Source organism: Nyctibius grandis, chromosome 8 (assembly GCF_013368605.1).
Source record: "Nyctibius grandis isolate bNycGra1 chromosome 8, bNycGra1.pri, whole genome shotgun sequence".
NCBI classification, from domain to species: domain Eukaryota; kingdom Metazoa; phylum Chordata; class Aves; order Nyctibiiformes; family Nyctibiidae; genus Nyctibius; species Nyctibius grandis.
In genome coordinates this window covers 13,964,232-13,990,558 of record NC_090665.1, presented here as the reverse complement: position 1 = coordinate 13,990,558, position 26,327 = coordinate 13,964,232, and the positions used below count along the sequence as shown (strand labels likewise).

General features: G+C 36.6%; 1 protein-coding gene across 1 annotated transcript in view; it reads left to right on the top strand.

Annotated features, from left to right (window-relative positions):
* ATP13A3 (ATPase 13A3) overlaps positions 1-26,327 on the top strand; it is a 58,794-nt gene that overhangs the window by 21,130 nt on the left and 11,337 nt on the right. The window contains 28 exon segments of the mRNA XM_068405999.1: positions 472-645; positions 1,417-1,587; positions 1,910-1,980; positions 5,660-5,740; positions 7,547-7,616; positions 8,488-8,622; positions 9,430-9,502; positions 10,245-10,376; positions 11,394-11,573; positions 14,315-14,472; positions 15,136-15,324; positions 16,235-16,296; positions 16,892-16,936; positions 16,938-17,022; positions 17,024-17,041; positions 17,512-17,628; positions 18,635-18,652; positions 18,750-18,903; positions 18,990-19,110; positions 20,301-20,425; positions 21,323-21,501; positions 21,976-22,098; positions 22,183-22,262; positions 22,928-22,970; positions 23,066-23,175; positions 24,024-24,120; positions 25,021-25,093; positions 25,931-26,108. Coding sequence (XP_068262100.1) covers positions 472-645; positions 1,417-1,587; positions 1,910-1,980; positions 5,660-5,740; positions 7,547-7,616; positions 8,488-8,622; positions 9,430-9,502; positions 10,245-10,376; positions 11,394-11,573; positions 14,315-14,472; positions 15,136-15,324; positions 16,235-16,296; positions 16,892-16,936; positions 16,938-17,022; positions 17,024-17,041; positions 17,512-17,628; positions 18,635-18,652; positions 18,750-18,903; positions 18,990-19,110; positions 20,301-20,425; positions 21,323-21,501; positions 21,976-22,098; positions 22,183-22,262; positions 22,928-22,970; positions 23,066-23,175; positions 24,024-24,120; positions 25,021-25,093; positions 25,931-26,108 — 3,062 coding nt within the window.

Below are 26,327 nucleotides of genomic sequence, written 5' to 3'. Positions count from 1 at the left end.
TGCAAAAATATGTATGCTAGCTAATCAAATGCTGTGGTAAAATCGGCGTTTGACAAAACCATGTACGCTTTTGCTCTTAAATGCTTGGCTGACTTGTGCTGTGTCATGGTCAAAATTATGATTACTCACTGAGAGTTAAGGCAGGTTGTGTTGCAACCTCACTCCTTAGGGAGCAGTGCAGAGAGGAGACGGGTCCTGCGATGAAATGTTTTAAACAATGTGGATATTCTGCCTTTGTTAGGCTTTTACTGATGTGTGTATTTTTGACCGAGCAAAACAGTGTTCCTTTTTGTTGGCACTCCATCATGTAAGTTTTTTGAATCTTTCCTTTCCCCATAAAAGAAAGGAGAAAATGGCTTTAAATGTGATTAGCTTTAAATACTGCACTTTGTGAAAAATTAATGTTGGCTTCCCGAGCCAGAGTAATTAAGAGGGTCATTGTTTGTTATTTGTTTCCCTGTTCCCATGCAGGAGATCTATGGCTATGATCTGTGTCGCTGGAAGTTGGTGCTAGTTACTGTAGGAGTGATCTGTTCTGGTGGCTTTCTTCTCCTCCTCCTCTACTGGATGCCTCAGTGGCGCGTGAAAGCAACATGCAGAAGGACTACGCTTAAAGACTGTGAAGTGATTCTGCTGAGAACAACTGTAAGTCTACAGGAGGGTGTGCTTCTCCCAGTTTGCAGTTGTTTCGCATCCTTCTTGCTGCTTGCTAAACTACACAAATCCTTGCCTGCAATGTAGACGTGATTTTGTTTTACAGCACTGTAGCACTGTGCTCCTTTGTGCTGTACGTAGCTTTGCTGCCCATATGGGAAGACTGACAGCTGTTTGCAGAGGGCATAGCAGAAAGTCTTTACTTTTGGATTTTAAGAATTAAATACATGAATGCTGCTGTCATCAAAAGTTACGGACAAATACCTTGTTCATATAACCTGGTAACGCAGTTTTCAGGTTTTCCCTCACTTGTTCAGCAAAGGTGGGCCCCAGCGTGGTTTGATTTCAAGTGATTTTCTTCCTCCACAATTTCTGTGTACAGTTTCTGGTTATGATCTTGTGTTAAGTCCTCAGTTATTTGAAGTTGCAGGGTCGGTGCAGCTAAATGCATAGGAATCCCATAGTTCCTCCTACTACAGAACAACTATATTAAATTGCGAAGAGCTGAAGATGTCAAAATTCAAGTACCAAGACTCATTGCTTAAAAAAAAAAAAATCTTTCAGTGCAAAAAATACGTTTTAGAATTATGGAAAGCAAATGTATTCTTAAGGTGGCTGGTATTAACTTGGGGATATCTTCTGTAGTTATGTATGGCATCTGCTAATCTGTCATCTGTTGTTGACACATTTTGCTACAGCTGTTGTAGTAAAATGCTGTTTAAATGCTGTTTCAACCAACTCTTTTTTTACCTTCTTTTTAAGGATGAATTCAAGATATGGTTTTGTGCAAAGGTTCGCATTATGCCTTCTTTAGGAGCCAATCCTTTACAGAATCCTAACCCTATTGTACACAAGGTTTCAAATGGCCATGCTGTTTATTTCTGTGAATCTGCTGCCGAAGAGAATAAAAATTATTTGAAGAAATACTTGCCTGTAAGTAAACCTGTAATACTACACTTGCTAATTTCCAAAGTATCTCAAGTAGTATCTAGAGCAAACACACACAACCCAGTACACGTGAGCTACTTCTTTTGTCTAAAAGGCTAATTCATTCTTTGGGTGGAGCACGAATCTTTTCCTCAATAACCTGTTACTGGAAATTATGGAATGCCTGAAAGATTATTTTGAAAGAAAACTATTCATATTTCAGTGAAGTTTTTCTAAATGCACTTTCCATCGCTGTTCAGAATAAAGTCAGTCAGAAGAGAAATGTTAAGCGGTGCTAGTTCAATATCTATGTCTGTTACCCTTGCAGATTCGTTATTTCACACATCACAGCGTGAAGTATTTCTGGAATGATTCGGTTCAAAGTTTTGATGTTGTACGGTAAGAACACTTCTGTGTTGTGCTTCAAGCTGCATTTTTAAAAAAATAGAATAGCATGCCTAAGAACACGGTGAAAATTGGTATCATATTCTGACCAGCTGTTATAGCTCATTGAGTCTTTCTTTGAACCATAGTGAAAGCAGAGAGATTTTTAGCTCGGAGTGGCTTTGGAAGGAAGGTATTTGTTTAATCTACCTTTATCAAGCATGATTCGTATAGGGTGACAGGCTGCATGCCTCTGCAGGCTTTTTGCCTGTTCTTGGAGTGTTATTTGAGAATCGGAGCACCTGTTTATAGAAAGTTCTCCTTCTATAAACTCTTAACTTTCCTTCTGATGGAATAAGATTTTTTGTATTGGTGCTGAGCTAGACCCAAAAGAGAGTATCTAGGAAGAGGGGGATTCACAAAATACCTTGTTGCTCACCTTTGTGTAGGTCTGTGCTGCTACATTTTAGTCCAGTTGAGCTGAATTTGATCCTCTTTTGTTACTCTTTAGTAACAAAACCAATTCTCTTACATTGATCGAAAACATCTTTTAGTGGGCAGTACTAGCTGTGCTCACTGAATGTGATGCGCTGTATTTTCTTTTATCCAGCAGCCCTGTTGCATGATGTTAGGGTTGAAGAAGAAAGTTTGTTTTTCTGATGTTACTGATGAGGCCTTCTCATAGTGCTAACAAGTTAAATGAACACAGTCTTCTCCGTTTTTGACAACTGCTTGTTAAAATAAGAAGTTCAGATCAGAAATATAACCTCCTTTTTAACTTAAATCAATGTTCACTGCATTGAACCATCATGTGGAAAAGTCCAAGCAGTACATACAGAAAAAATTAATGACCAGTGACTGAAGGAAAGAAAAATAGCCAAAATTTCTGTAAGAAGAAATCTGCTCTGCAAATGTTTCTTGTTTCGCCAAAAAAGTGTGTACAAATAGTACGGGAAGTTATCAGCAATGAGAACAATTTAAAGAAATGCTCCTAGTACAAGCAGTTACAAAACTGAGATCTCCTCCTCTGGGAGGGTGGAAATGTCTTAGTTCATGTGTAAATAATTAAAAGCTTTGTATGCATTTTTTATGTTAAGCCTCCCATGAATTACAGTGGTGCAGGTAATGACGGTTGTCATTTTGCATTACAGGGTCCTGTTTTCATGCCTATAGTGTTGCTAATTTAAACTGTTCAAAGGGAGTATTTCCCACAGATGAGATTAAAAAACCCTCAAATTAAAACTATACTTCTATGCTAAGAACAGATATGGGAAAAAATCATACGACTCCACGTGTTTAGAAAAAAAATGTTGTTGCTTAGCATTAAAGCAGTGACTTGAAACTTGGCATTTGTTGGCTGTTTGGTTGTGCCTTTTGATGTTCTTGTGATAACTCAGCCAATTTATAAGCCCTGGAAAAATCTCAGATATGCCTGTGAAGTTATGTGAGCATTTATTCCATCACGTGCTTGCTGATATGCCAAACTTTCATTTGTTTGATGTATTAGCAACGACTGAGCCTGACCACTTATTTAGTCAGGTACTGGAGCTGAGCTGGACACCATTATTTAGCAATTGGATAATAAAGAGGAGAAACAGCTGGATCTGAGACATACCTGATACTGGCAGAGTACCAGGTCACTTTTTCACAAGGTCAAATAAGCATGAGAGTTTGCTATAACTTTTCTCTAAAGTGAATTAGGTATGGTCATGTAGTGAAATACTAGATACCACCTCTGAAATAACAGCTGGACTTACGAATGTTAAATATTCTGAAAAGAAGTCTTAAACCTTTGTCCTTCCTTGAGATACTTTTTCTTAATCTGCTCCTGAGTTTATGTAAAAAACAGAAATTGGTATTACCTGATAACATGGTAGAGCATCAAGTTAATATTTGTAAAGAGATAGGATATGAGGCTGAGGGCTTTATAGTAAAATCCATAAGACAAGCAACACAGTTGTAGTTGTGATCTAAGCACGATACTGCATCATGAAGATAGATTCACTCTGTGCAGTCAATTATGCAAGTATCCAGAGACAGAACACTTTGATCACGTAATTAAAGACTTAGCACAATACAGAATGGAAAACAAATTAAGACTTCTTGGGCAGTTAGTTTGGTTACGAGAGCTTAAGTTTCATATCATTGTTCTTTTATAATAACGTAATGTTAAGATCACTGTTTTAAACACAGGAAATGCAAGTGTCATTGTTCTTAAACTAAATCAGACTTGGTCACATAGCCAAAGAGGATGCAACTTTGACCTCGTATGTCTGTTTTATTTTAGCTGGTGTCAACTGGATCTCTGAGTGAGTTGATTAGTGCTTTATGTAACAAACTGTGTGCACACAGTGATTTTTGTTTTTTTTTTAAATGCCCTGGGAATTCAGTACTGTAACAGTACTGTAGAAAGCAGGTAACATCCTGCTAGAAGCTGTGTCTTTGCATGGACATTACACAGATAGGTATGCATATTTGCATATAAAGCACTTAGTTTTAGGGACCCTTCTTAAACCCACTGTTACATTCCTTTTTGTGCAGGAAAAGAAAAACTGAATCGTTTGGGATAGAATGGGAGAAAAGGCACAGTTATCAACAGAGAATTGTATATTTATTCATCTAAAAATCCTAATTTTAAAGTCCTTGAACTTGAAAAATTTTAGGGAAACCTTTTAAACCTGTGGCCAGATTTACACATTAACATTTTCACCTTCTTTTATGAGAAGTTGGTGGAAATGTGGTCCTAGCCTTTGCAATAGTGAAGATGTTTAAAGCTTTCCCTGTTTTCTAGAGAATGGAAATAATTGTTAGTATATATGCCCAATAAAGAGTTTTTTTCTTCACTGGGACAACTCCAAATCCTTTTTAGTAGATGTCTTTTTTTTGGATATCTATTAAGTTTTGTGTTGAGTAGGGCTGGTTTTGTCATGTCATCTGTGAAAGCCTTTTGGAAGGTAATGATATTTTCCTGTGCATCCAAAGGATGTCCACTAGAAAATGCCTGGATATTGGGCATGATATGTCCGATTTACTGAGTTTGGTAGTTGAGATGATCCCATAGCTGTAAACATAATGATGTTTCAGGTGTACTTGCTTATCTGCAGATCTTCTAAATTATATAGCATTTGCTTTCACAGCATGTAGAAGAGTCCTGTGAAGATGAATCTTCCAGTGACAAGGAAGTACTTAAAATGTAGACTGTACTGTACCTAGTCATGGATAAAATTTTGATAGCAAGATGCTGCAAAATAGCTTCAGTATAGATTTTTTTGATAAATTGATTAATACTTGTTTCTAAAATGCTTCCATTATACTTAGAGACAAATTAAGATAATTTGAAGAAATATTAACCCATATTGGTTTCATTAATGTTTTATAAAACTTGCTTACCTTTTGAGAGGCCTTTGAATACTAGTTATGCTAGTGTTGTACTTCATTTTTTAAGTGTATCTCCATTTTTATTGAAATAAATATGACTCGTACACAGTAAGACGTGTCAACAAGAGGACTGCTTTTAACATCTCATTGGTATCTGCAGTTGTGGCAAAAATAGCTAGAAAAACATTAGTCCATAGACTGTTCTTTTATAATACAGTGTAACTCTTGGCAAAGGCCTGCCTCTTTTGAGTTACTGAATACTTAATTTTAAATATCAGGTTTCTTAAATAACTCATTGACTTTTGCCTTTACTTAGAGGTCTAGATGAATCTACATTCTGTTCTTCAATTCATAATGAACACAGCAGAGGACTGACAAAGGGAATGCATGATTACAGGTAATGTTACAGTCTTTGAGGGAAGAATTGTTTTCGTTCCATTACCCGTGCTCAAAGTGTTAACAAAACTAGAAGACAATTGAGTGATTAGTGTTTACAGACAGGCTCTTACACTTCCTTCAAAGAAGGCTGTTAGATGTATGAAATTCTTGCTTTTCTCACCTATACATTGAGTAGGAACTAGACTCTGATATTGTGTTGTGTTACTTTTCTCCAACTACACTGACCATGGGAATTGGAACTATTGCTTAAAGTAATTCAGAATATATTTCTGAAAATGTATTTACTACTTAATGTTTTGAAATAAAATGAGTGTACAAAAAGAATAGCAAGCAGTTATGTTTTTCAACCACATTGGCAGGTATACAGTGAAATTTGGCAGTTGATGTAAAACAAAGTAGTTATTTTTTCCACATAACTCACCTTTAAGTGACATAAATATTACCATAACATACTGTCATTGTTGAAGGTCATGTATGGGTTCAGAGGCAAATAGACTGATTCCCAGTGGAAAAGTCCATCAAGAGTTCTTTAGCTGGAAAGATGCTCATTTGTCTCAAGCTGCAGATTGTTGAAGGTTTGAAGGGAGTGCTGAGGGAGATCACTCTGCTGCTGCTTCTTGTTTTCCTTCCCATCGTTGACTAGTGGTCATTGTGAGAGAGGGGATAGTGTGCTAGATGGCTAATAAGGAGTATTGGATGCCAGGAAGCAGCAAACTTGGCCTAAACTGTAACTAATTTCTTATTTTAGGAAGATAAGGCTGAAACTTCCCAGGCCTCAGGACTTTGGCTTTAATTTTAAAAGCTTAGTATCACAGGTGTGTCATAGCTTGCATGGATCTGTCTCTGGTTGGTTGGGGCTAAATGCATTCCCTACTTTTTCTTTTAATTCTGGTTGTCAAGAAATAACTGGGGAAAAAAAATAATTTTTAATATGCTATTTTAGACTAACAGTGTAAATATGCCTGTCAAGGAACACAGCTGAAGTGCATAGGTAGAGAAGAACTTAGTCTAGAATAAAACCTTTAAAATATAACTTTAATGGTACATAGTTCTCTTGGTTCTCAAATGTGAACAGCAAGCTGGAATATATATTGTGAAAATGTAGATATGTACTTAGTTATTGGTGTTCTACTTTATTGATTCACTACCCAGGCTAGAATACTTGGGGTTTTGTTGCATTCCTGGCCGTTTTTTTTTTTTTTTCAAATGAGACCTTCTTAAGAGTTTAAAATATGGAAGCATCTGCTTGCTCGTCATTCCATTTTCTGTCAGTTTGTGTCTTTTCCTACAATAAAAGCCTTTTCCTTTAAGGGCTTCTTCATGTCAATGTCATTTAACCAGCTCAGATCCCTTCAGAGGTTAGTTTCTTGCTCCCACTTTCATGATTTGCCTTCTGTCATGCTAAGAATAATACTAAGATACAGAACCATGAAAACAGTGTCTTACTGCAGAGTAAGAGTTAACACTTGTTTGAGCTTTAGTTAATGAGAAGCCCATATTGGCTTTTGGAACAACATGTTTAATATCATTGGACCTGTACACAGTCTGCAGGGAAATCTTACTATGAAAGAACCCAAAAATTAAGTTACAGTTTAAATTGAAGTATAAAATAATTATCTTTGTATTGGAGCATCTCACTGGGTAAATGTTTTCTGATAAACACCTTTTGAAAAAATATGCTAAATGAAAGGAGCCACAGATTAAGTAATATTTTATACTTTCTCATATTAATAGAATTACTTAGAAGTGAATCAGATTTCTAATAAAATTTTTAACTGGCTTTTGATATTTTTTTTAAATGCAGGAAAGCATTCTATGGAGTAAATGAAATTGCTGTGAAAGTGCCTTCCATTTTTAAGCTTCTGATAAAGGAGGTAAGAGCTTTTCAACAACTTAAAAAGAAAAAAGGTATATAATTAACAGTTACTTTAAATACAATGACTATTGGACTGGTCTTCAGATAATAATGTAAAACAGAAACCTTCCCCAAGAGCCCAGCACTGTAAAGCAAAATGATATGGATTATTTTAGAGCTCTTCAAACTTATGAGGCCTCAGCTGCAAGTTCTTCAGAGTTCACTACCTGGTGCCTTAGCAAGGAGGTTAGAAAATGTGTCAGAATTCTTTGAGAGGGTATGCCTCTTAATTGTTTTTTGTTGTTAATTTCAAACATAAAATGACCTATTGTGTTCTCCATTGTCAGCCCAGGGGTTATACATTACAACATGTGCATCAAATCAAATGCATTCTCACATATACTTTTTGTTGGATTTGTTCCATTTTCCTTCTATCAGGTGGATTTGAATAATTGACTTGTTATGCATGTGCTGTAATAATGCATGATAGAAACTTCTGAACAAAAATTCTCCAGCCTGAGCTAATGGAGTAAGAACTTGAAGTGTCAGTGCATTTGTTGATAAGAGATAGATAACAACATCCAAATTAATTTAAGAATTGTAACTTAAGGTGCATCAGATGTTCCTATCATTTTGCTTTGAGGTGTAGGGGTAAATGCCTGCAGTCTTAAAAGTATGTGTTCGTGTATTATTTTAGTGAGAACTGTGCTTTTGAGGGGTTGAGGAAGTAGGGAGAAAGAGGGAGCAGTTTGGCAAAACAGACAAAAATCATGTATAAAGAACTGAAAGGTTTATCTCCTCCATGGAGGAGGAGGATGATTCTGACTCTATTCTGACAGAGAATGCATGTGACCTTTTGGTGTAACTTTAATGTTCTGTCATTCTTCCAGGTTCTCAACCCTTTTTACATTTTTCAGTTGTTCAGTGTGATATTGTGGATCACTGATGAATATCACTACTATGCATTAGCAATTGTGATCATGTCTGTAATATCCATTGTTAGCTCACTCTACACCATTAGAAAGGTAAGTTCAAAGAAAACAGACACATAATTTCAGCTTTTTACTGATAAGTTTATTTTGATGTGAAATTGACCACAAATCTTTAAGAATTTTTCGGAGGTATACAGGTAGAATATTGTTATGGGTTTTCCCTCTTTGAGCTGAAAGAATTTGGATTTGCAGTTCTTTTTGAGACCCTTCTCTGCTGACTTTCCATGCTGTTGAATCAGTAGGTTAACCTTGGATAACAGAAACACTACCTCACTTAACTAAAACCCAGACACAAGGTTATGTACCCAGTTGTATTGACAGTAGTGATTCCATCCTGCATTGTTTCCTTCCATTTGAAAAAGTCTAATGGAATCGAGCCCAAGCCATATGTGTGGATTGTTAAATTGGTGATGCATTTTTCTCTGTAGACTTAGCTGCAGCTGATGGAAATCAAAGTGGTAATTAAAATTAAATTGTAATCTCTGAGTTCAGACCAGAGATGAGAAGACCCTCTGTTAGCTTAATCCAAGTTCATACAACTACTTCAGTTTTTACTTAACGTATGTTAATGACCAAACATTTTTATAATGTTTTGCATGGCAATATATATTTGCTTCCAGAATGCTGTTAAAAGTAGGAACCTGTACATGTTGGTGAACTCAAACTTTTATTTGCCCATAAGTTTCCTAAACTATGTTCAAGAGAATGTTTTGAGTAACATTTTGTTGTAAAAGAATGTTAGTAAAGAATCTCATCACTTCTACTTGTAGAGATAGAATGTGCATTTAGAAGAAGACAAGCTTTGCTTTTAAATAATAAACTGTTTTCTCCCCTTTGCAGCAATATGTTATGTTACATGACATGGTAGCAGCTCACAGCATTGTCAGGGTTTCTGTCTGCAGAGGAAATCAAGGTAAACTTCACAGGTGTTTTGGAAGGTTGAGTTTAAATTGTTCATTAAGTGTGAGTGTAACATTGGTGTGCATCTGTGCTTACCTTGATCGGCTTGAAATGCTTGCATTTCTTAACAATATTGCATGGGAACAGGCAAAGTTGCAAAGTGAAGTTGAGAGGATAATCACCTGTTCAGGATTATCCTTCTAGATGGTATTTTTAGCGAGTGTCAGGTTTGTTCTAGATTAGGTGCTTGTCCTTTCCTGTTTCTCATTATATACCATTCCACGTATGTAATTGTCATTGTAGTTTCTTTCTTGGCTTAAAGACGTGCATGCGTTGGGTTTACATTACAATTCATTACCTAGCAGGGGCTGCAAATTGTTTTCTGGACTTTTGCTCATTTGGATACCACAGTAGTTGAAGATGGTTAGGTTGTGGTGTGTGATACTGTTTTTAAGACATGTATTTGTCGGGCTTGTGTCTTTGTACTGAAGATACTGGTGATATCTTATGTACAAGCTTGATTCCTTTCATTTGTTATGATGAACTATATCCATGTGCTCTAGAGTTTAATCTGTGATGGAATTGGGTTTATCAGTGGCTTTTCCTGTATCTTTTCAAAAAGTTTTCAGCATGCCATTAATAAAATGGAGTATAATCTTAATTGTCACCACCTGGATCTTAGCTGTGAGGATCTTTGTCAGGTTTTGTAGATGATGGCTATTGTCAGGTAAACGTGTTTGTGTTTTAATACTCAGAAATAGAAGAAATCCTTTCCACTGACCTTGTGCCTGGAGATATCATGTTGATTCCATCTAATGGGACAATTATGCCCTGTGATGCAGTACTTCTCAGTGGTACTTGCATTGTAAATGAAAGTATGTTAACAGGTAAAGTAAACTTGATACAGTTTTGCGTGGCTAAACATATTAACTTATAGCTGTGTGCATGCTTAACTTGCAGTATGCTCTAGCCGAAGCGAATATGTTTATTTTGCTTGAAATGTGTATGTTCTTGCAATTACATATGCTCCTAAGTACTTATGTACTTGTATTCTGCTTATCTGCAACAGCTACCTGGTACTGCTTGGCAACCCCAAAAATGAGTGTTGATTTCTTGTTGGAAAGCTTTCTTCTTGATAGTTTGTCTTCCTGCCTATTGACTTGGTGTTCTCAGTGCAGATTGAGTTCTGCAGTATGTTTCGTCAGAAAATTTTTGCCCAAACTTTAGCTGCTTCCAAGAATGAAGGTAGTGAGTAGAATGTTCTGCTGTATTTAAAAACAGAAATTATTATCTCAAGCTGTGCCTGCGTACTCTGAAATCAGGGACCTGATGTATTTTAAGGACGGCTTCAGTGAATAGCATAGACTTTTTGTTGTTCCTGGAATAATCTGTCCAAACTGGCAGCATTTAGAAAATTGTAGTTCAGAGATTGTTTTATCATGTTCAATTCTTTGAATATACTTGAGCTTCTTGCTGCTGCTAGCAACTGATAAAAATTGATTGCAGTCCTAGCTTGAGTGTACTCAGTCACCAAAGGAGCTGAGAATAATTTTCTTCAGCTTCTAGTTTTTCTGAGTAAAGATGGGGTGATGCCTTGCAGCTGGAGAAGAAGACAGCTTGTCCTGTTTTCTTTCAATGAACTGTGTTTGACACCTAGCTGATTTGAAGTAAGAGGCACAAAAGCTGTATTGGTGAATAATGAGTAGAGTTAAATAGGATTTGGATAAGGAATCTGGTGAGCTGAGGCTAATAAGTGAGAGACTACCTAATAACATGCTGAAAGGAAGATGACTTCTTCCGTAAGTCTGCTTCTGTGAAGTGAGATTATATTGTTCTACTTGAAGTTGTGAAGGAAAAAATGTCTGTTCTTATTTGATCTTGCTGAGACTCTTTTTCCATTTAAGGTGAAAGTGTTCCTGTCACAAAGATTAATCTGCCAAATCCTTCAGAATGTCCGAAAGCAGTGGGAGATGAAATATACAGTCCAGAAGTGCACAAACGGCATACTTTGTTCTGTGGAACCAATGTCATTCAAACCCGTTTTTATACTGGAGAATTGGTCAAAGCTCTAGTAGTGAGAACAGGTATCGATTGTTAAGTTTATCACTTGTTAACATACTACTTGCTTTTGTAGGTGTATGTCAACTGATACTTTGGAGAATTGTGTTGAATGTTGCTAAGCTTGGATAAATGAGTATACCACAAATAATTTGATAAATGTCTTACAACAATAATAGAACTAGATAATGGCCTGGAGAGTATCAGTTGGCAAGCAAGAAAGTGAATCAGTCTGTAGAATCAATTTAAAACTTACCTGAATGCATTTTCAGGTCCTTCAGATGTCTTTACCGTGTGTTGGTTGACCTACATGTGCCCCTTTGAAAAGGTTTGGTGGGTGGGTAGTGGAGAACAGCTTATTTTAGTGGAGTCATTGGCAGTGTCAAATGTTTTTCTTTGCCCATAGTTTTGTCAAAGCACATAACGTTTGTTTAAAAAATGTGTTCGATCTAGCTCTTTCTACAGAAGTGCTTATTCATACTAATATGTTAAAGGTTTGGTTTTAGATAATACAGAAGTTCTATTAAAAACAATTGCACAGACTAATGTAGTTGCGGGATTCTGCTTTACAAAGATGATCTTAAGAAAACCACCACAAAGTAGATGAATGTTAGCTATAATCCAAGCTACAATAGAACTGGATAGAATAAATTTGACTACATTGACTAGAATACCATCTCAACTTCTTTTGTTCCTTAAATAAGAAATTTTATGTGCCCAGCCTGTGTGTATGTACAGTTCGGTGGTCCAAAACAGCAACAGAAATGAACTGCTTAAGACTTATTTCTTCTACTCTGCGGGAAGGCTAATGTTTTTTTTTTTTTAAATCTGAAACCATGGTCTGGAACTCTTACAAGGAGAATTGTAATTGCTTCTATCACACTGAGTCTTACTGCCCTGACATCTGAAGTCTTTTTTTTTTTTAATCCGCTCTTTGCCCGTGACAGGTCAGAGTTAGCTCCTGTGTTGTAAATAGGATGAATTTAGCTTTGTGGAACTTGTTCAGATTTTACGTATGGACAAGTACACTTTTCCTGATACGACTATATATATAGAGAGAAGCAAAAGGCTATAAAATCCTTTCTGTTCTCCTCTCTGGTTTACAGGGATGGTTTTCAGGCAAGTAGGGAATTTCCCACTCCACAGAAATGGATAGATGTCACAGAGCTTTTAGCTTCTTGCTCCGAAGACGTCCGATAGAAAGAACTAAAGTAATTCTTACCTAGTGAGGTACAAGTAAAAATCTCTTTATCTGAAGAAGGTGGATGGCACAAAACTGAAAATAGTAGAAAATTTAGTCCTTAAAAGAGTTCTAGGAGAGCAGAACTCCATATGGTTGTGTGCAAAGATGTGTCGTCTTAATCTTGTTGTTAATCAGGATGTAAGATTGATCTGCTGGTACTGTACTCGCAGCACTCTTCAGAATTAAACCTTTCACGTGAAATGTTTGATGTTACAGCTGAAATACACATAAAATACCGGTGAACTAAATGTATTCATTTTTGCTCCTGAAACTCAGTTCATGGCTATGTTAGTGTGTATGTCATTGTCATTCCTATTGTAACAAATTCAAAACTGGTATTTTTTTTTTTTTTAGAGAACAGAAATGTTCAGTGAAGCTACCTATATGTCCATGTTGTTCTCAAGACACCACATGAGGCTTTCACTTATTATTTTACCCTGGTGTTTTCTAGCCTGTGTGGCTACAGAACCTTCTGCAAAACCATTTAAAAAAATTCAAAAGTAGTTCTGAATTTTTTTTTGATTGCTGTGTCAAATTACAAAGTATTCATGACTGAATACTCAAGTACATACTGACATGCTGAACTTCTCTGAACAGGCCCATGGTTTGTGTTCTGCAGTAGCAAATTCAAAGCCTGGAGGCTTCATGCCTTGTTCCTCTTGTGATGAACTCATCATCTTTAAGACTGATGCAATAGCTGGTTCATTCTGGTAGAATCTTCTATGCCAGATATCGGTGTGGAGGGCTTAGCCTTTGCTGGGAGGGCTTGCAGACTGAGAAGCTGTCAAGGAGCTGTCACTAATGCCAGCAGACCTGACATTGATATTGAGATTGTAGTAATAGACTTCGAAGTCTGAACAGATACAAAATGTTTCGGGCATACAAAATTGGGCAGTGGTGTTGGCCTCTCCACATGTTGAGGCAAAGATTTGAGGGGGATGTCAGGGTGTCTGTTGGTTGTCTGACTCTAAACCCTTAGGAGTCCAGGTCTCCTGGCTCAGGTGGCAAACATGCAATCAAGAGGTGGGCTTCTCCAAAAGATGACTCTGTGCACTGGCAAGCTTTTTTTCTGAATCTTTCTTTCTGCCATCAAGTGAGCTTACAGTGATTTGCAATTTAGAGTACTTGAAGTTATTCTAGTTATTTAACTTTATTTTCTTTTTGCAGAGGACTGGCACAATTAGACAACCAATAAATATACTCACTAGCTCTGCACTGTGAGGGACAAAATTCGGTACAACAAACTCCTCCAGGCCAAACCATCTGAGGGTGTACTCCTGCTCCTGAAGAGGGGTTCGTTTGCATCAGCTGCATGTCCTTGCCACAGGAGAGAAGCATTTAGTATGATGTGCACGTACATTTTTTGAAGCACCTTAATTACCGTATTGCAAAACATCTGTTACTGTATATTGAGAAACAGTTGTAATGAAATGAGTAGCTTAAGGGCTTCGTTGAGGTTTTTAATAATTTGAATACTTTTGCTCTTGTTTATACTTTTAATAACTTACTCCTTTTTATTTCTAGGCTTTAGTACTGCTAAAGGACAGCTTGTTCGTTCCATACTATATCCAAAGCCAACTGATTTTAAACTCTACAGAGATGCCTACCTGTTTCTTCTGTCTCTGGTAGTGGTGGCAGGCGTTGGGTTTCTTTACACAGTTGTCAATAGCATCTTAAATGAGGTATGTTTTCATTTCTTGTCAGAACTGCCTTATTTTAGTAAAGGGTTGATCATGATTTCCAACACACTTCAGATGATGAGAAACAGTTCGATTTTAAATGAAAATTTATTTGCTTTATTTTCTGTCAGTGGAACTAGAAAGACAAGCTTACTGAGAACAAAATTCAGCAGAGAAGCAGAATTTGAATATACTGCAGTGAAATTTGAGTTTACCTCAATTTTTACTGACCCAGTTGCTATACTTTTATCTTTAATGTGTGTAAGATTACCATCTGACTGATAGCCAGTTGGAAGAAATAGGATACAGCACATCTAAAGCATGCTGCAGGCAAAAAAATCCATGCCAAGAAACTGATAACTGATAACCTTGTAATTTTTTTTCTCTCCAAAATTTTTGCGTTATTCAGTCACTGTTTTTAAAGTAATTAATTGCAGGGGGAAAAGTGAAAACTTGAAGTTATGGGTTGTGGGTAATTTAGGACTGGATTATCGTGGTAGCTGATGATGGGTGAAGATTGTGCTAGGTTTCTGGGCAATCCAGAACATGCTGTACTGGGGAAGCAATGTGTAGATTTTGCTTTTATAGTAACGTGATAACGCTTCAGTGGAATAGTGAATCATTCAGTGGTGAGTTCTTGTTCATTAACTCTGACCTTTATTGCAGGTTCCAGTTCATACCATCATCATTGAGTCTCTTGACATTATCACTATCACGGTGCCTCCAGCACTCCCTGCTGCCATGACTGCTGGCATCGTTTATGCACAAAGAAGGCTGAAAAAAATTGGCATCTTCTGCATCAGCCCACAAAGGATAAATATTTGTGGCCAGCTGAATCTTGTGTGTTTTGATAAGGTTAGGTGAATTCGAAACTTTGTTGCCACTTGGAGAGCTGTTGTATTATAAACAAGAATTCCAATAGATTAGCAACTATGGGAAAATTGATTACTTTCATGTAAGTTAGATCATTTTTGTCCTGTTAGCTTCCAGTTATTCAGTGTTAACTCGCTTAATTTAGTCTGCTCTAAAAAGTTGTTATAATACAGAGCTGCTTTCTTATCTCAAGACTCCCAAGTCCTAACTTACTACTCGCACCCCAGAAATGTGAGAGTTGGGGGCTATTAAGTTTTAATTAGTACACAGACCTCTGGAAAATTGAAGTGTGAGGTCAGACTTGTTTCTCATTTTCATTTATTTCAATGAAAAGCCAAACCAGCATATTTTGTCATTATTCCTTAACAGAAACATGAGTGAAAGACAGTAATGCCACTAGCCAGAATCATTTGCTTTTAGCTAATTCTTAGATAAAATTTATTTTCCTCTGTAGATTTTTATCTAAAATCTTAAGTACCTATGCTAAATTTATTATTTCCCTTTAAATATATTCCAGTTACTGTTTTAGCTATGTAAGAAAGTAGTACTAAGGGTTTAGTACCTATTTTGTGCTGCCCCCAACCCCTGAATATAGACATGTTGAGCTATCATCTTTGAATTTTAAGGGTCTGATGTGTTTTTCTGTCTCCAAGCAGGGGCATGATTACTTTGAATGTTTTTTTAAGTTATTTAACAGAATTGGAACTTAGTTACTAGCAAAAAACAAGGGAGATAGTGTATTTCTTGTCTTGAGGTCTTGATTTTTGAGTGAAAACAAAATAAAATGTTCAGGTGTAATTTGGTTAATTAGCTGTTAATTTTTGCTTTACCTGAGGATAACTTGTTTCTGAAGACTTTTTCTTCGTGCCATGCCCCTTGGTTTATTTTGCAGACTGGCACACTTACTGAGGATGGCTTGGATCTTTGGGGAATTCAACGGGTGGAAAATGCTTGGTAAGGATAAGCTCAGAGCTGATAGCAAATATAATACTTAGTTGTGCTCTAACAGCTTCAGCAGAATAGAGTAGAAAATTCAATGTGAGCTCATATATGTTTGCATTTCTGTAATGAGCTGTAAGAATGCAACTGAAAATATGGTTTAGGTGTAATGAAAGTTATAACTCTCTTAGGAGGCTGGGAGGTGAAATTTAATTTGTAAAGTCTGCGACTTCGTTAGATTCATGCTCCAGAAATGGATGCAGTTTAAAGGTATAGCATGTTTCCTTAATCCTGTCCTCCTAAGCGATGACTTTTTGGGCTGCTAAAATGAATTAGCTTAGCTAACTGAGTTAAGTACAGAGAGATAAGAGGCCTCTGTACGAGGAATCAAACTAGACATTGAATTAACACGGTTTTTGAGGGAGACCAGAAGCTGTGACTGTTTCTGAAGATTCCAGCCAGAGTCTTATCTGTTTACTGTGATGTGTGAAAATACAAGTGAAGAGACTTGTGCAGTCAATTGTTCTTCTGTTAATCTAAACAAACCTTTTGAATTGGTCTCATAATAAATAATTATAGTGCTGAGTCTATTATAACTTCATTGTTTTAGTTTCCTTTTGCCGGAAGAGAGGGCTTGCAGTGAGAGCTTGCTGAGTTGAGTTTGTTGCTTGCATGGCAACTTGTCATTCCCTTACAAAAATTGAAGGGTACTTTCTGGGGGATCCGCTTGATTTGAAGATGTTTTGAAGCAATAGGATGGGTAAGTGTCTGCTTGTTTAAAGAGAAGCAAAGTTTTTAAGATCAGTCATCTGAAATTTTGTACACTGTGATATACAAGATAAGCCATTATATGCTGTTTTCAAGCTGTAGCTGTAAAAACAGTGGCTTTTGACCAATGCCTGTGTGGCAAAGGAAATCTTAATATGAAAATGTTCCTAGAATGTGTCTTGTGCAACAATTCATAGAACTGAAAGAATCTGAAGAGCTAATTCACTGCTTTCTGATGTTGTGTGTGTGGCAAGGTTTCAATGCATATAATAAACATGTAAAATAGCTAAGTGGATCTTAAGTTAGCTGCTAAATTAGGACACTTAATTCTCACAGGAAATATTGTTTAGAAAGATTACTGCACCTTGGGCTGACTTCCAAAGCTGCTTTTTTCCTGAAAATTACATTATGAGAAAATCAAGGTTAAAGAATGTATAAATCAGTTGATTATTTTTAATACAGATTTTAGAAGAAGCAACTGAAGAGGAAACAGCTCTTCATAACCGAATCATGCCAACAGTGGTTCGACCTTCAAAACAACTTTTCCCAGAATCCAAGCAAGCAACAAATCAAGAAATGGTATAAACATTCAAAGCAATTCTTGAGTTAAAGTAATCCTTTGTGTTAAACAAATACATTTTACCGTATGCTGTGGTTCTGGCTGATATAATACAAACAAGACCAAAACTGTATGGTTTTTGGTGGCAAAGATAGCGAAGACATGTTTAAACTGTTGTTGAAGGTAGTGGTTCATTATATGCCACTTTCAAGGTGAGCAAACTGATTGCCAGCATTATTACCCTTACAGACTGGTTGTATCACTGCCAAATTCTTATTGTGCTAATGAAATGCTTAGGTGTGCTCACCTTGCAGTTTCAGTTAAACAATTGTTTGTGTTAATGTCACTGCAATGTGCGGAATTCTTGCCACCATTGTACCTTAGAGGTGTGTGTTTTATTTAAGTGCCGAGTTAAAAATAAAATATACTTGGCAGGTTTAAAATTTTCTTCTCTCTGCATTTTGAAGTATTTTTTAAACAGGAGAGGAAATTTAAGCATATGGCTGTATACCCAGATTATCACAGAGCAGGGTAGTGGGAGGGTATAGCAGGTTGGTTTCTTCTATGAGTCTTACTCTACAGTGATAGAAGCGTCTTTTTGTGTTCAGAACTCAGTGTACATCACAGCAGTATTACTGTGCAGTAGTTGACGCATGAACATTCCTGGGACTTATTACATTATTTTTTTGGCATATACTTAATAATCATGGCCTCATTCTGAAATACCATAGTACTTTAATCATTTATGTAGGCTAAACGGAGACAGGTTGGACTGTGAGAGGTCTTGCGAATTCCAATCAAGATATCAAGCTCTAAATTTCTTCTATATCTCACTTAAAGTAAAGGATACTGAACAGACTCAGTATATTCACGTTCAACTTTTATGAAAACCATTACAAATATAATGTGACTTTTTGCTGTGAATGCTGTGTAGATTCATTTACTGATTTATGTTGAAATAGTTTGTAGCTGAAAAAAATACTTAAAAATTAATATTTCAGTAAATGTATTTTTTATTTTTTTTAGGAACTTTTTGAGCTTTCGGTAAGTATGCTTTTTCAATTAAGTATGTAGCTCTTTTTCAGAATGTATGTTGATGTAGCAGTTTCTTTCTTCCTTCCTTCCTTCCTGTGTGACACAGACCAGTTATGAGATTGGAATTGTGCGCCAGTTTCCATTTTCTTCAGTTTTACAACGTATGTGTGTAATAGCAAGAGTGCTAGGGGAGAAGAGAATGGATGCTTACATGAAAGGTGCCCCTGAGGTGATTGCCAGCTTGTGTAAGCAGGAAACAGGTAACGGAACAAACTATTTTTATTTCTTGTGTAGCTCAGCTGTAATATGAATAATTTTAATAACTCTAAACTTCACCTTTTTAAAGTTCCTGTTGACTTTGAGAGTGTCCTGGAAGAATACACTAAGCAGGGCTTCCGAGTTATTGCTCTTGCTCACAGAAAATTGGAGTCTAAGCTTACATGGCACAAAGTCCAGACTATTAATAGGTAAGAGTGACTTCACTTTTTTAATAAGTAACAGGCTCTAAAAGCTGCATGCTTTGAATTAATTATGTAATATTTGGTTTTGTTTAAATCAATTACTATTCTTCTTTAGCTTTCTTCTGTCTTAACATATGTAGTTCTGTGCATTCTTTATTTGTACCCTGGACAATACATAGAAATTTAAGATAAGTTTTTCTGAAATAATGTGAGTTCTGAGGAATGCTTTAAGCTTGAAATGAACTGTAATAATATTTTTAAATGATGTTTAATTTATGGTAATGTGGCAGAAAACCATCATCTGATTTCTTTGTTACTTGAACACACTTGGCATGTAGTGGAAACCCTTCTGTGCATGTTTGATTTAGTTTCTTTGTCTGCTGTAGGCAGCATGTCCATTTTCTCATTGCAAAGCTTGTCAGAAAGGTTTGGAAGGAAGAAAGGTTTCTTCCTTCAAAGAGTAGTATTTCCTGTTAATTACTTTTCAGCTGGTCCTGGTTTTGTGGATAATGCTGTCTTTTCCACAGTGTTTGAAAGTGTAGCATCACTATGAAATTGCCAACTTTGATTCTGTTCTTTTATGTCAGCTCTGAGTACAAGATGTACTTTTTGCAAAACGGTACAAAGCAGAGAAATGGTTTTCCAATTTCAGGTGTGAAAATCTATAGTAGCAGTAAAATACCCAAAACCTGTAAATACACTGACTTTCATGTAAACCAAAGTTTGTTGCTTTACTTAATTAGCTAATGTCTATTAATCTTACTAGCCTTGGTAACGTAATTTGGTAGCTTGTATGTTAAGATTCAGCTAATTTGGAGATTAGATATGTGCGTTCTAAAGAAATCTTAAAATTTGGCTCTGAATGCAGTTATCTGCAGATCATTTTTTTTCTAGCAATAACCTTTTTGAGAATGTAGTTTCTTCTAGAAAGAGTTCTCATGAAAGAAAATAAAAATTGTGCTTGAGAGGAGCAACATTTTCTCATACTGGTTTTCAACTAAAACAAGGGAAATAAGTATAAATGATTGTGAATTATGATATCTCTCAGGTCACTTTTTATAAAGCAAATTCTTCACTTTCCATGGTTAAAACTAAACATTTCCCTTTACTTTGATAAACAGAAAATCAAGCTCTTTAAGCTACATCTAATATTTGTAATTGTTCAAATGTTCTCTTCCTTGCCTCCTTTTCTACAGAGATGCTATTGAAAGCAACATGGATTTTATGGGGTTAATTATAATGCAAAACAAGCTAAAGCAAGAAACCCCTGCTGTACTTGAAGATTTGCATAAAGCCAACATTCGCACTGTCATGGTTACAGGTTAGCATGTAACATTCATACTCAGAAGATTAAAATCCATCTCTTTTTGGTCTTATTTTAATTATAGTATATGAAGTCAAAGTTTAGTGTCCATAGGCTGGGATTACACTGTGTTTGTAGCTAGAGGGAAGTTTAGAAACTATTGTGGTAATATTCAGACACTGATGTTTCTTTTTGGGTGAAAGTTGCTTTGGTGGGACAGAGATCAGAAACCAGTATGGGAATTAATTCTGCTTCGTAGCTTCCTCTCCCTAGCTTCATGCACAAGTTACTTTATACTGAATTGAAGGATGAAAAACCTTAGAGGTCTTCCATATCAGACTAGGTCAAAGTCGTGTTCTAATCTTAAGGCTAACCCTGCTTTGAGCAGGAGATTGGACTAGAATCATCTAAAATCATTGGATTTTTTTTTTGTAAGAATGACTTCTTATGTTCCCGTAAGCAGGCTAGGTATCTGTGCTCAATGTTTTCCATGCAATATGTGTGTTTGCATTTTAAATCACAAGTACTGCTACTTTGGAATAGTGTTTTGATAGGCTAACAGTACAGCTCGGTGTTTATATGTTCTGTGACCGTGTTTAAAATACGGCTTTTTAAATGGCCATATGTTTTCTGCCTGATTTTCAATATATACTAAGATTTGGTCAATAAGAGATCTTTATGGCTGAAAGCAGCATACAAAGTTTCTAGTGATGCTAGTGCAGGGGAGGGTTTTAATGGGCTATGCTGTGAATTTTGTCTGTAGACTTGGTGCGCCCCGAGGTTGTTGCTGGTACATTAGGCAGTCCTCATCCTTGTTTAAAACTGCCTTTCTTAGCTTTTCTCGTACGTGGAATATCAGTGTGTTCTATTGATCCTTTTCTAACCAAAACCTTCTTAAATGTGATTGTTTAACAGGGGATAACATGTTAACTGCTATCTCGGTGGCCAGAGACTGTGGAATGATTCTACCTCAGGATAAGGTCATTATTGCTGAAGCACTACCTCCAAAGGATGGGCAGGCTGCCAGGATCAACTGGCATTATGCAGATATCCTCGCAAAATGCACTAGTTCATCACCAGCCATAAACTCAGAGGTAATATGAGCAGCATTATGCCCTTAGAGTGTAAGAAGTTAGTTTTACCGTTGAGTTTCTTTCTTTTTATCTTGTTCTGTTAAGTAGCAAATCTGTTGTTAAGTGTCAAATCAAAATTGATGTACTAGTTAACTTTCAGATCTTAAAACACCAGAGATTAGTGAAACAGCTGGGGGAGCTAGTTTTTCAACTGTGATACGGCATTTGACATTTTAGTTGTGCAGGAGACAGGGTTTTTTCCACATTTCAATCTGTTAAGACTGCTCTGGCTGCTTGTAGTTGAAACATTAAACCACATTTTCTTATTCCTAAGTAAGTGTTTTCATTGTATGAGGTTTACTTTCAAGTAATGTTCTTAGAAACCTCCTCTAGTGTGGGATCTCTTGGAATACCTCTCTGAGTATTAGCTTGAAATTACAAGGTATCTGTGTAAATAAATACATTACAGCTAGAGTATTAAACTACTTTTGATAGGATGTTCCAGTTAAATTGGTCCATGAAAGCCTTGAGGATCTCCAGATGATCAAATACCATTTTGCAATGAATGGGAAGTCATTTGCAGTAATTTTGGAGCATTTTCAGGACCTGGTACCCAAGGTGAGCATTTTACTTGAGTTATGGGCACTTTTGATGGTGAACAGACTTTGCCCTACAAGCATTAAGAAATCTTGTGTTTTCCAGCTTGTGTTACACGGCACTGTGTTTGCTCGCATGGCGCCTGATCAGAAAACTCAGCTGGTGGAAGCTTTACAAAATGTAGAGTAAGTATTTGCTTAAGCATAGAAAGCGGGAGGGTTGGCAGTGTTTGGTGTGATAGGAGAAACAATTACGTATGCTGCTAGCTGTTTTGCCAAATGAAAAAGGCTGGGCTAATACAACTTCCCCGAGTTGGTAAATCAGCCTATTAGCTGAGCAGGAATGAGAATAGTACCATCTGCTGGCTAGTTGTGAAAGCTTCAGACTTTTCAGGAAGTTACAAATAATAAATAACTAGATTGACTAATATTTTACAAATCTGGTTGCTTAGCTTAATAAACAAATCATCAAGTGTCATCTGTGTATTAAAGAAATATTAATGTGATGACTTAAGTTCACATATGGTCAGTATACTGTCTGTTGGTGTCAGGCCTTGCAGCTATACCAAATACTACAAAAGTCTCTGACTAGAGCAAAGATGCTTTTACCTTGGAATGATAGAGGGCTGATAACCATTATTGGTTTGATTGACCTGGTTATGTCATGTTACTATTCTGTGTACTTCCTTATATGTATAATGGGAACAGTAATTGCTTTCAGCATTAATGATCACTCATTATTATGCAAACCCTGAATAAGTCAAATAATATAGAAGTATTTAATGAAATTAGCTAAATGGACTATGATTAGGGAATGGTCCAGAATGCTGACATCTGTTTCATTTTTATAGTTACTATGTGGGCATGTGTGGAGATGGAGCAAATGACTGTGGTGTAAGTATATTTTTATTTTCCATACAGAACTGTTCAGTTAAATTTTACAGCTGAAAGCAACTTTTAAAATGTTCTGTTTCAATGTTGACTGGCAGGCACTAAAGAGGGCACATGGTGGTATATCTTTGTCTGAACTTGAGGCTTCTGTGGCGTCACCGTTCACTTCCAGGACACCTAGTATTTCCTGCGTGCCAAAGCTGATCAGGTAATGCCATTTACTGTGAACTTAAATGTGTCCGTGTAACTCGCTTTGCGTACCCTATGTTAGTATATGTTTGATGCTGTAGGAGGCCAGTTTGAATTAAAGAACAAGCCATACATTTTTAGTAGTTCTCTTTCTTTACTGAAGGTACTCTGAGCAAAGGCTTGTCATAGCATGATTTAGTATTTCGTTATAAACCCTTTTGTCCATGTAAAGTTAATTTTTTAGAGTGTGAATGAGCTTCTACATGTTAGGATTTAAGTTGATGTCTTAGTGGCTATGCTAGTTTCCGTAAAGGCTGTGTGTAATTGCAAGCAGTAAAATTCTTCAGATAACTGCTCAGCACCATACAAAGTAGAAAACAAATTTTCTGAATAGGTTTTGACCAATTTTCAAGTCTAGAATTGGAAGTTAGGTAATAACTTTGACTGAAGGTCAGACAGAGAAGAATGTAGTTAAGTCTGTGTGGAACTAATGAAGTAATGCGTAATCAGAAACATTTCTGAAGTCAACAGTTCTGTGGTTGACTGCATGTTCGTTCAATCCATGTAGTAAACTAGTGCTTCATAGAAGCTTTTGCAAGCAGACCTTCATTTTAAAACCTTTATTGGAAAACCACATAAAGTCCAAAGAACAGCAAAGTAAGGTGGTGCCTCACTTCAGAAGCATGCTCGCAACTTTGATGTACTTGAAAGTGTACCTGTCTGACCCCTTTTTCTCTGTATGTCTTCAGCCTAATGTCCCTCAAAGGTTTTGCTGATGCGTTTAGTTGCAGCTAATGTTTTGCTAAGCAGAATCTAACTGCTTGCACAGAAAACTTTCTAGTGACATGATTGCATTTGTTTTGACAGGGAAGGCCGTGCTGCTTTAATAACTTCCTTCTGTGTATTTAAGTTCATGGCATTATACAGCATTATCCAGTACATCAGTGTTACTCTGCTATATTCTGTAAGTATTCTGTAAGTGCTTAAGCAGTGTCAACGTAATTCAGAGATTTGAAAATTGATAGATGTTTAATATAAATTGTTGCAAGTCTCTTTGAGTGCATAACACCTGCATTCTAAAAACTGTCTTTGGACTAAAAGTATTGTTAGTGTTTTTTGCTTTTTTTTATATTAACTCTATGGAAAACATGGTAGTATATATTTAAAAAAGGCAATAACTAATGCCTGTGAATAGAAAGTCTCTGTCTCTACAGTGGGAAGTCCAAATAAGCATATAAATTCAACAAAAATACAATTTTCCATTATGTAAAAACTGTCAGCATTTTAAAATAGCCTAACTTTATTTCAAGGGTAATGTGTTACTTTTATGTAAGGATTGAAAGAGGGCAGCTTGCAAGTATTGAGTTAGGAGGGTGAAAAAAAGCAAAGTGGAGTATTTCCTGTTAATTGTGATTGGATTCACAACATGTCATGTGGTAGAAATCCTGTATTTTAATTTGTATTCTGAGTAAGTTAAACATGCAAAGTATTAAAGGACCTTGAGGTGGAAATTTGACAACTGTATGACTACATAGGAAGGTTATGGTGTTTAGAGGACTGTGGGCCTAAGCTGTTATTTCATTGCTTTGTAAGTTTCAGTAACATAAGTTTGATTACAAACAAATTTCAATTACGAATAGCTTATGCATCTTGAAACTGAAATTGTTTCATACCTTGATACTTCAGGACTTGATCTGTGAGTTGTAGAGTACTCAAGACTCCTGCAGATAAAGGAAGCCAGTTTGACAACAGACTGTCTTGTTTATAGAGTGAAATTTAAAGAATTAATGCTGTAGGAGTGTCACTGTAAGATGTTTCTTGCTGTGAAGAAATTACCAATGTTTCAGTTGTGATTTCTGTCTAGATCCTGAGCAATTTGGGAGATTTCCAGTTTCTCTTCATTGATTTGGCAATCATTTTGGTGGTTGTCTTCACTAGTAAGTATTGTGCTGAATTAACCCTGCTGGCTTCTATGAAGCAGCTTCTGTTTGGTGAAATTTTCTTTAATGTTAATTACATGCTGCTTGGAGTAAGCACTGTGACATACAGTTAAGATGTTAGGACTACTACAGTATGTGCATTAAAAAAAACAAACCACTGTGTACTGAGTTAGATTCATCTGAAGTTTGTGGAACGTCCTCATACAAAAAGCAGGTTGTGGGCATGATCTTAGAAAAGTAGTTCTTCACAGTACAGGAAGTCATGAGTCTCTACTGACGTGAGGAAACTTTTTGGAATCAAAACAGGAGTTGTTCCAATATCATCTTTCTCAAATGTTTTGATTTCTTGCATTTTTAGTTGAACTTCTGTCCACAAAATGTTATACTTGGAAACTATTGATAATCTAGTGAAGCATTTGATTCCACATATGAGCCTAGCACTCAGTTTGCTGGCTAACAGTAGAATTTTTTTTTTTTCAAGTTTAATAGAAACTGATTCTTTGAAGCAATGGCAGACCAAAACCGAGATGAGCTGTAAGTCCTTGTGCCAGACAAAGGGAATTTGGCCAGACACTACCAATTCCTTAAGTCTCATGGCTTCTATTATTGTCCCCTGCTGTCCTGTGCTGCTGGGGGTAACCAGCCTGTAGAAGGCACTGTGGCATTATTCTAGTGTGGTATAATCTTTTCAAGGTGGTTTCATGCTTGCGGTTCTGGACTAATTTTTAAAGTGATGTCATGAGCAAGCCATTCTAATTCCACAGAATGTGAACAGGGTAATGCTTGAAAACCATAATGATATAATGTGTAATTTATTTTTCTTTCTCTTTGCAGTGAGTCTGAACCCTGCTTGGAAGGAGCTTGTTGCGCGAAGGCCTCCATCAGGTCTTATCTCAGGTCCACTTCTGTGTTCCGTTTTGTCTCAGATCATCATCTGCCTTGCTTTCCAAATCTTTGGGTTTTTTTGGGTCAAACAGCAGTCCTGGTATGAGCCTTGGACAACGGAATCTGAGTAAGTGCTTCAGTGGCTCCATGCAGGATACAGTAATGATCGGAAAGCTATAGGCAATAACTGCTCTGTTCTTTATTGACCCCCTTTGGGGACTTTGTAAATAAAGCTTCTGTATGGCAGCTTGTTAGCCTGCTGAATTTTTTGTGGAAAGCATACTAATATGTAGGAGTTATCCAGTGGCTGAAATGCAAAACTGGGTCAGAGCCAGACTGCAGGGTC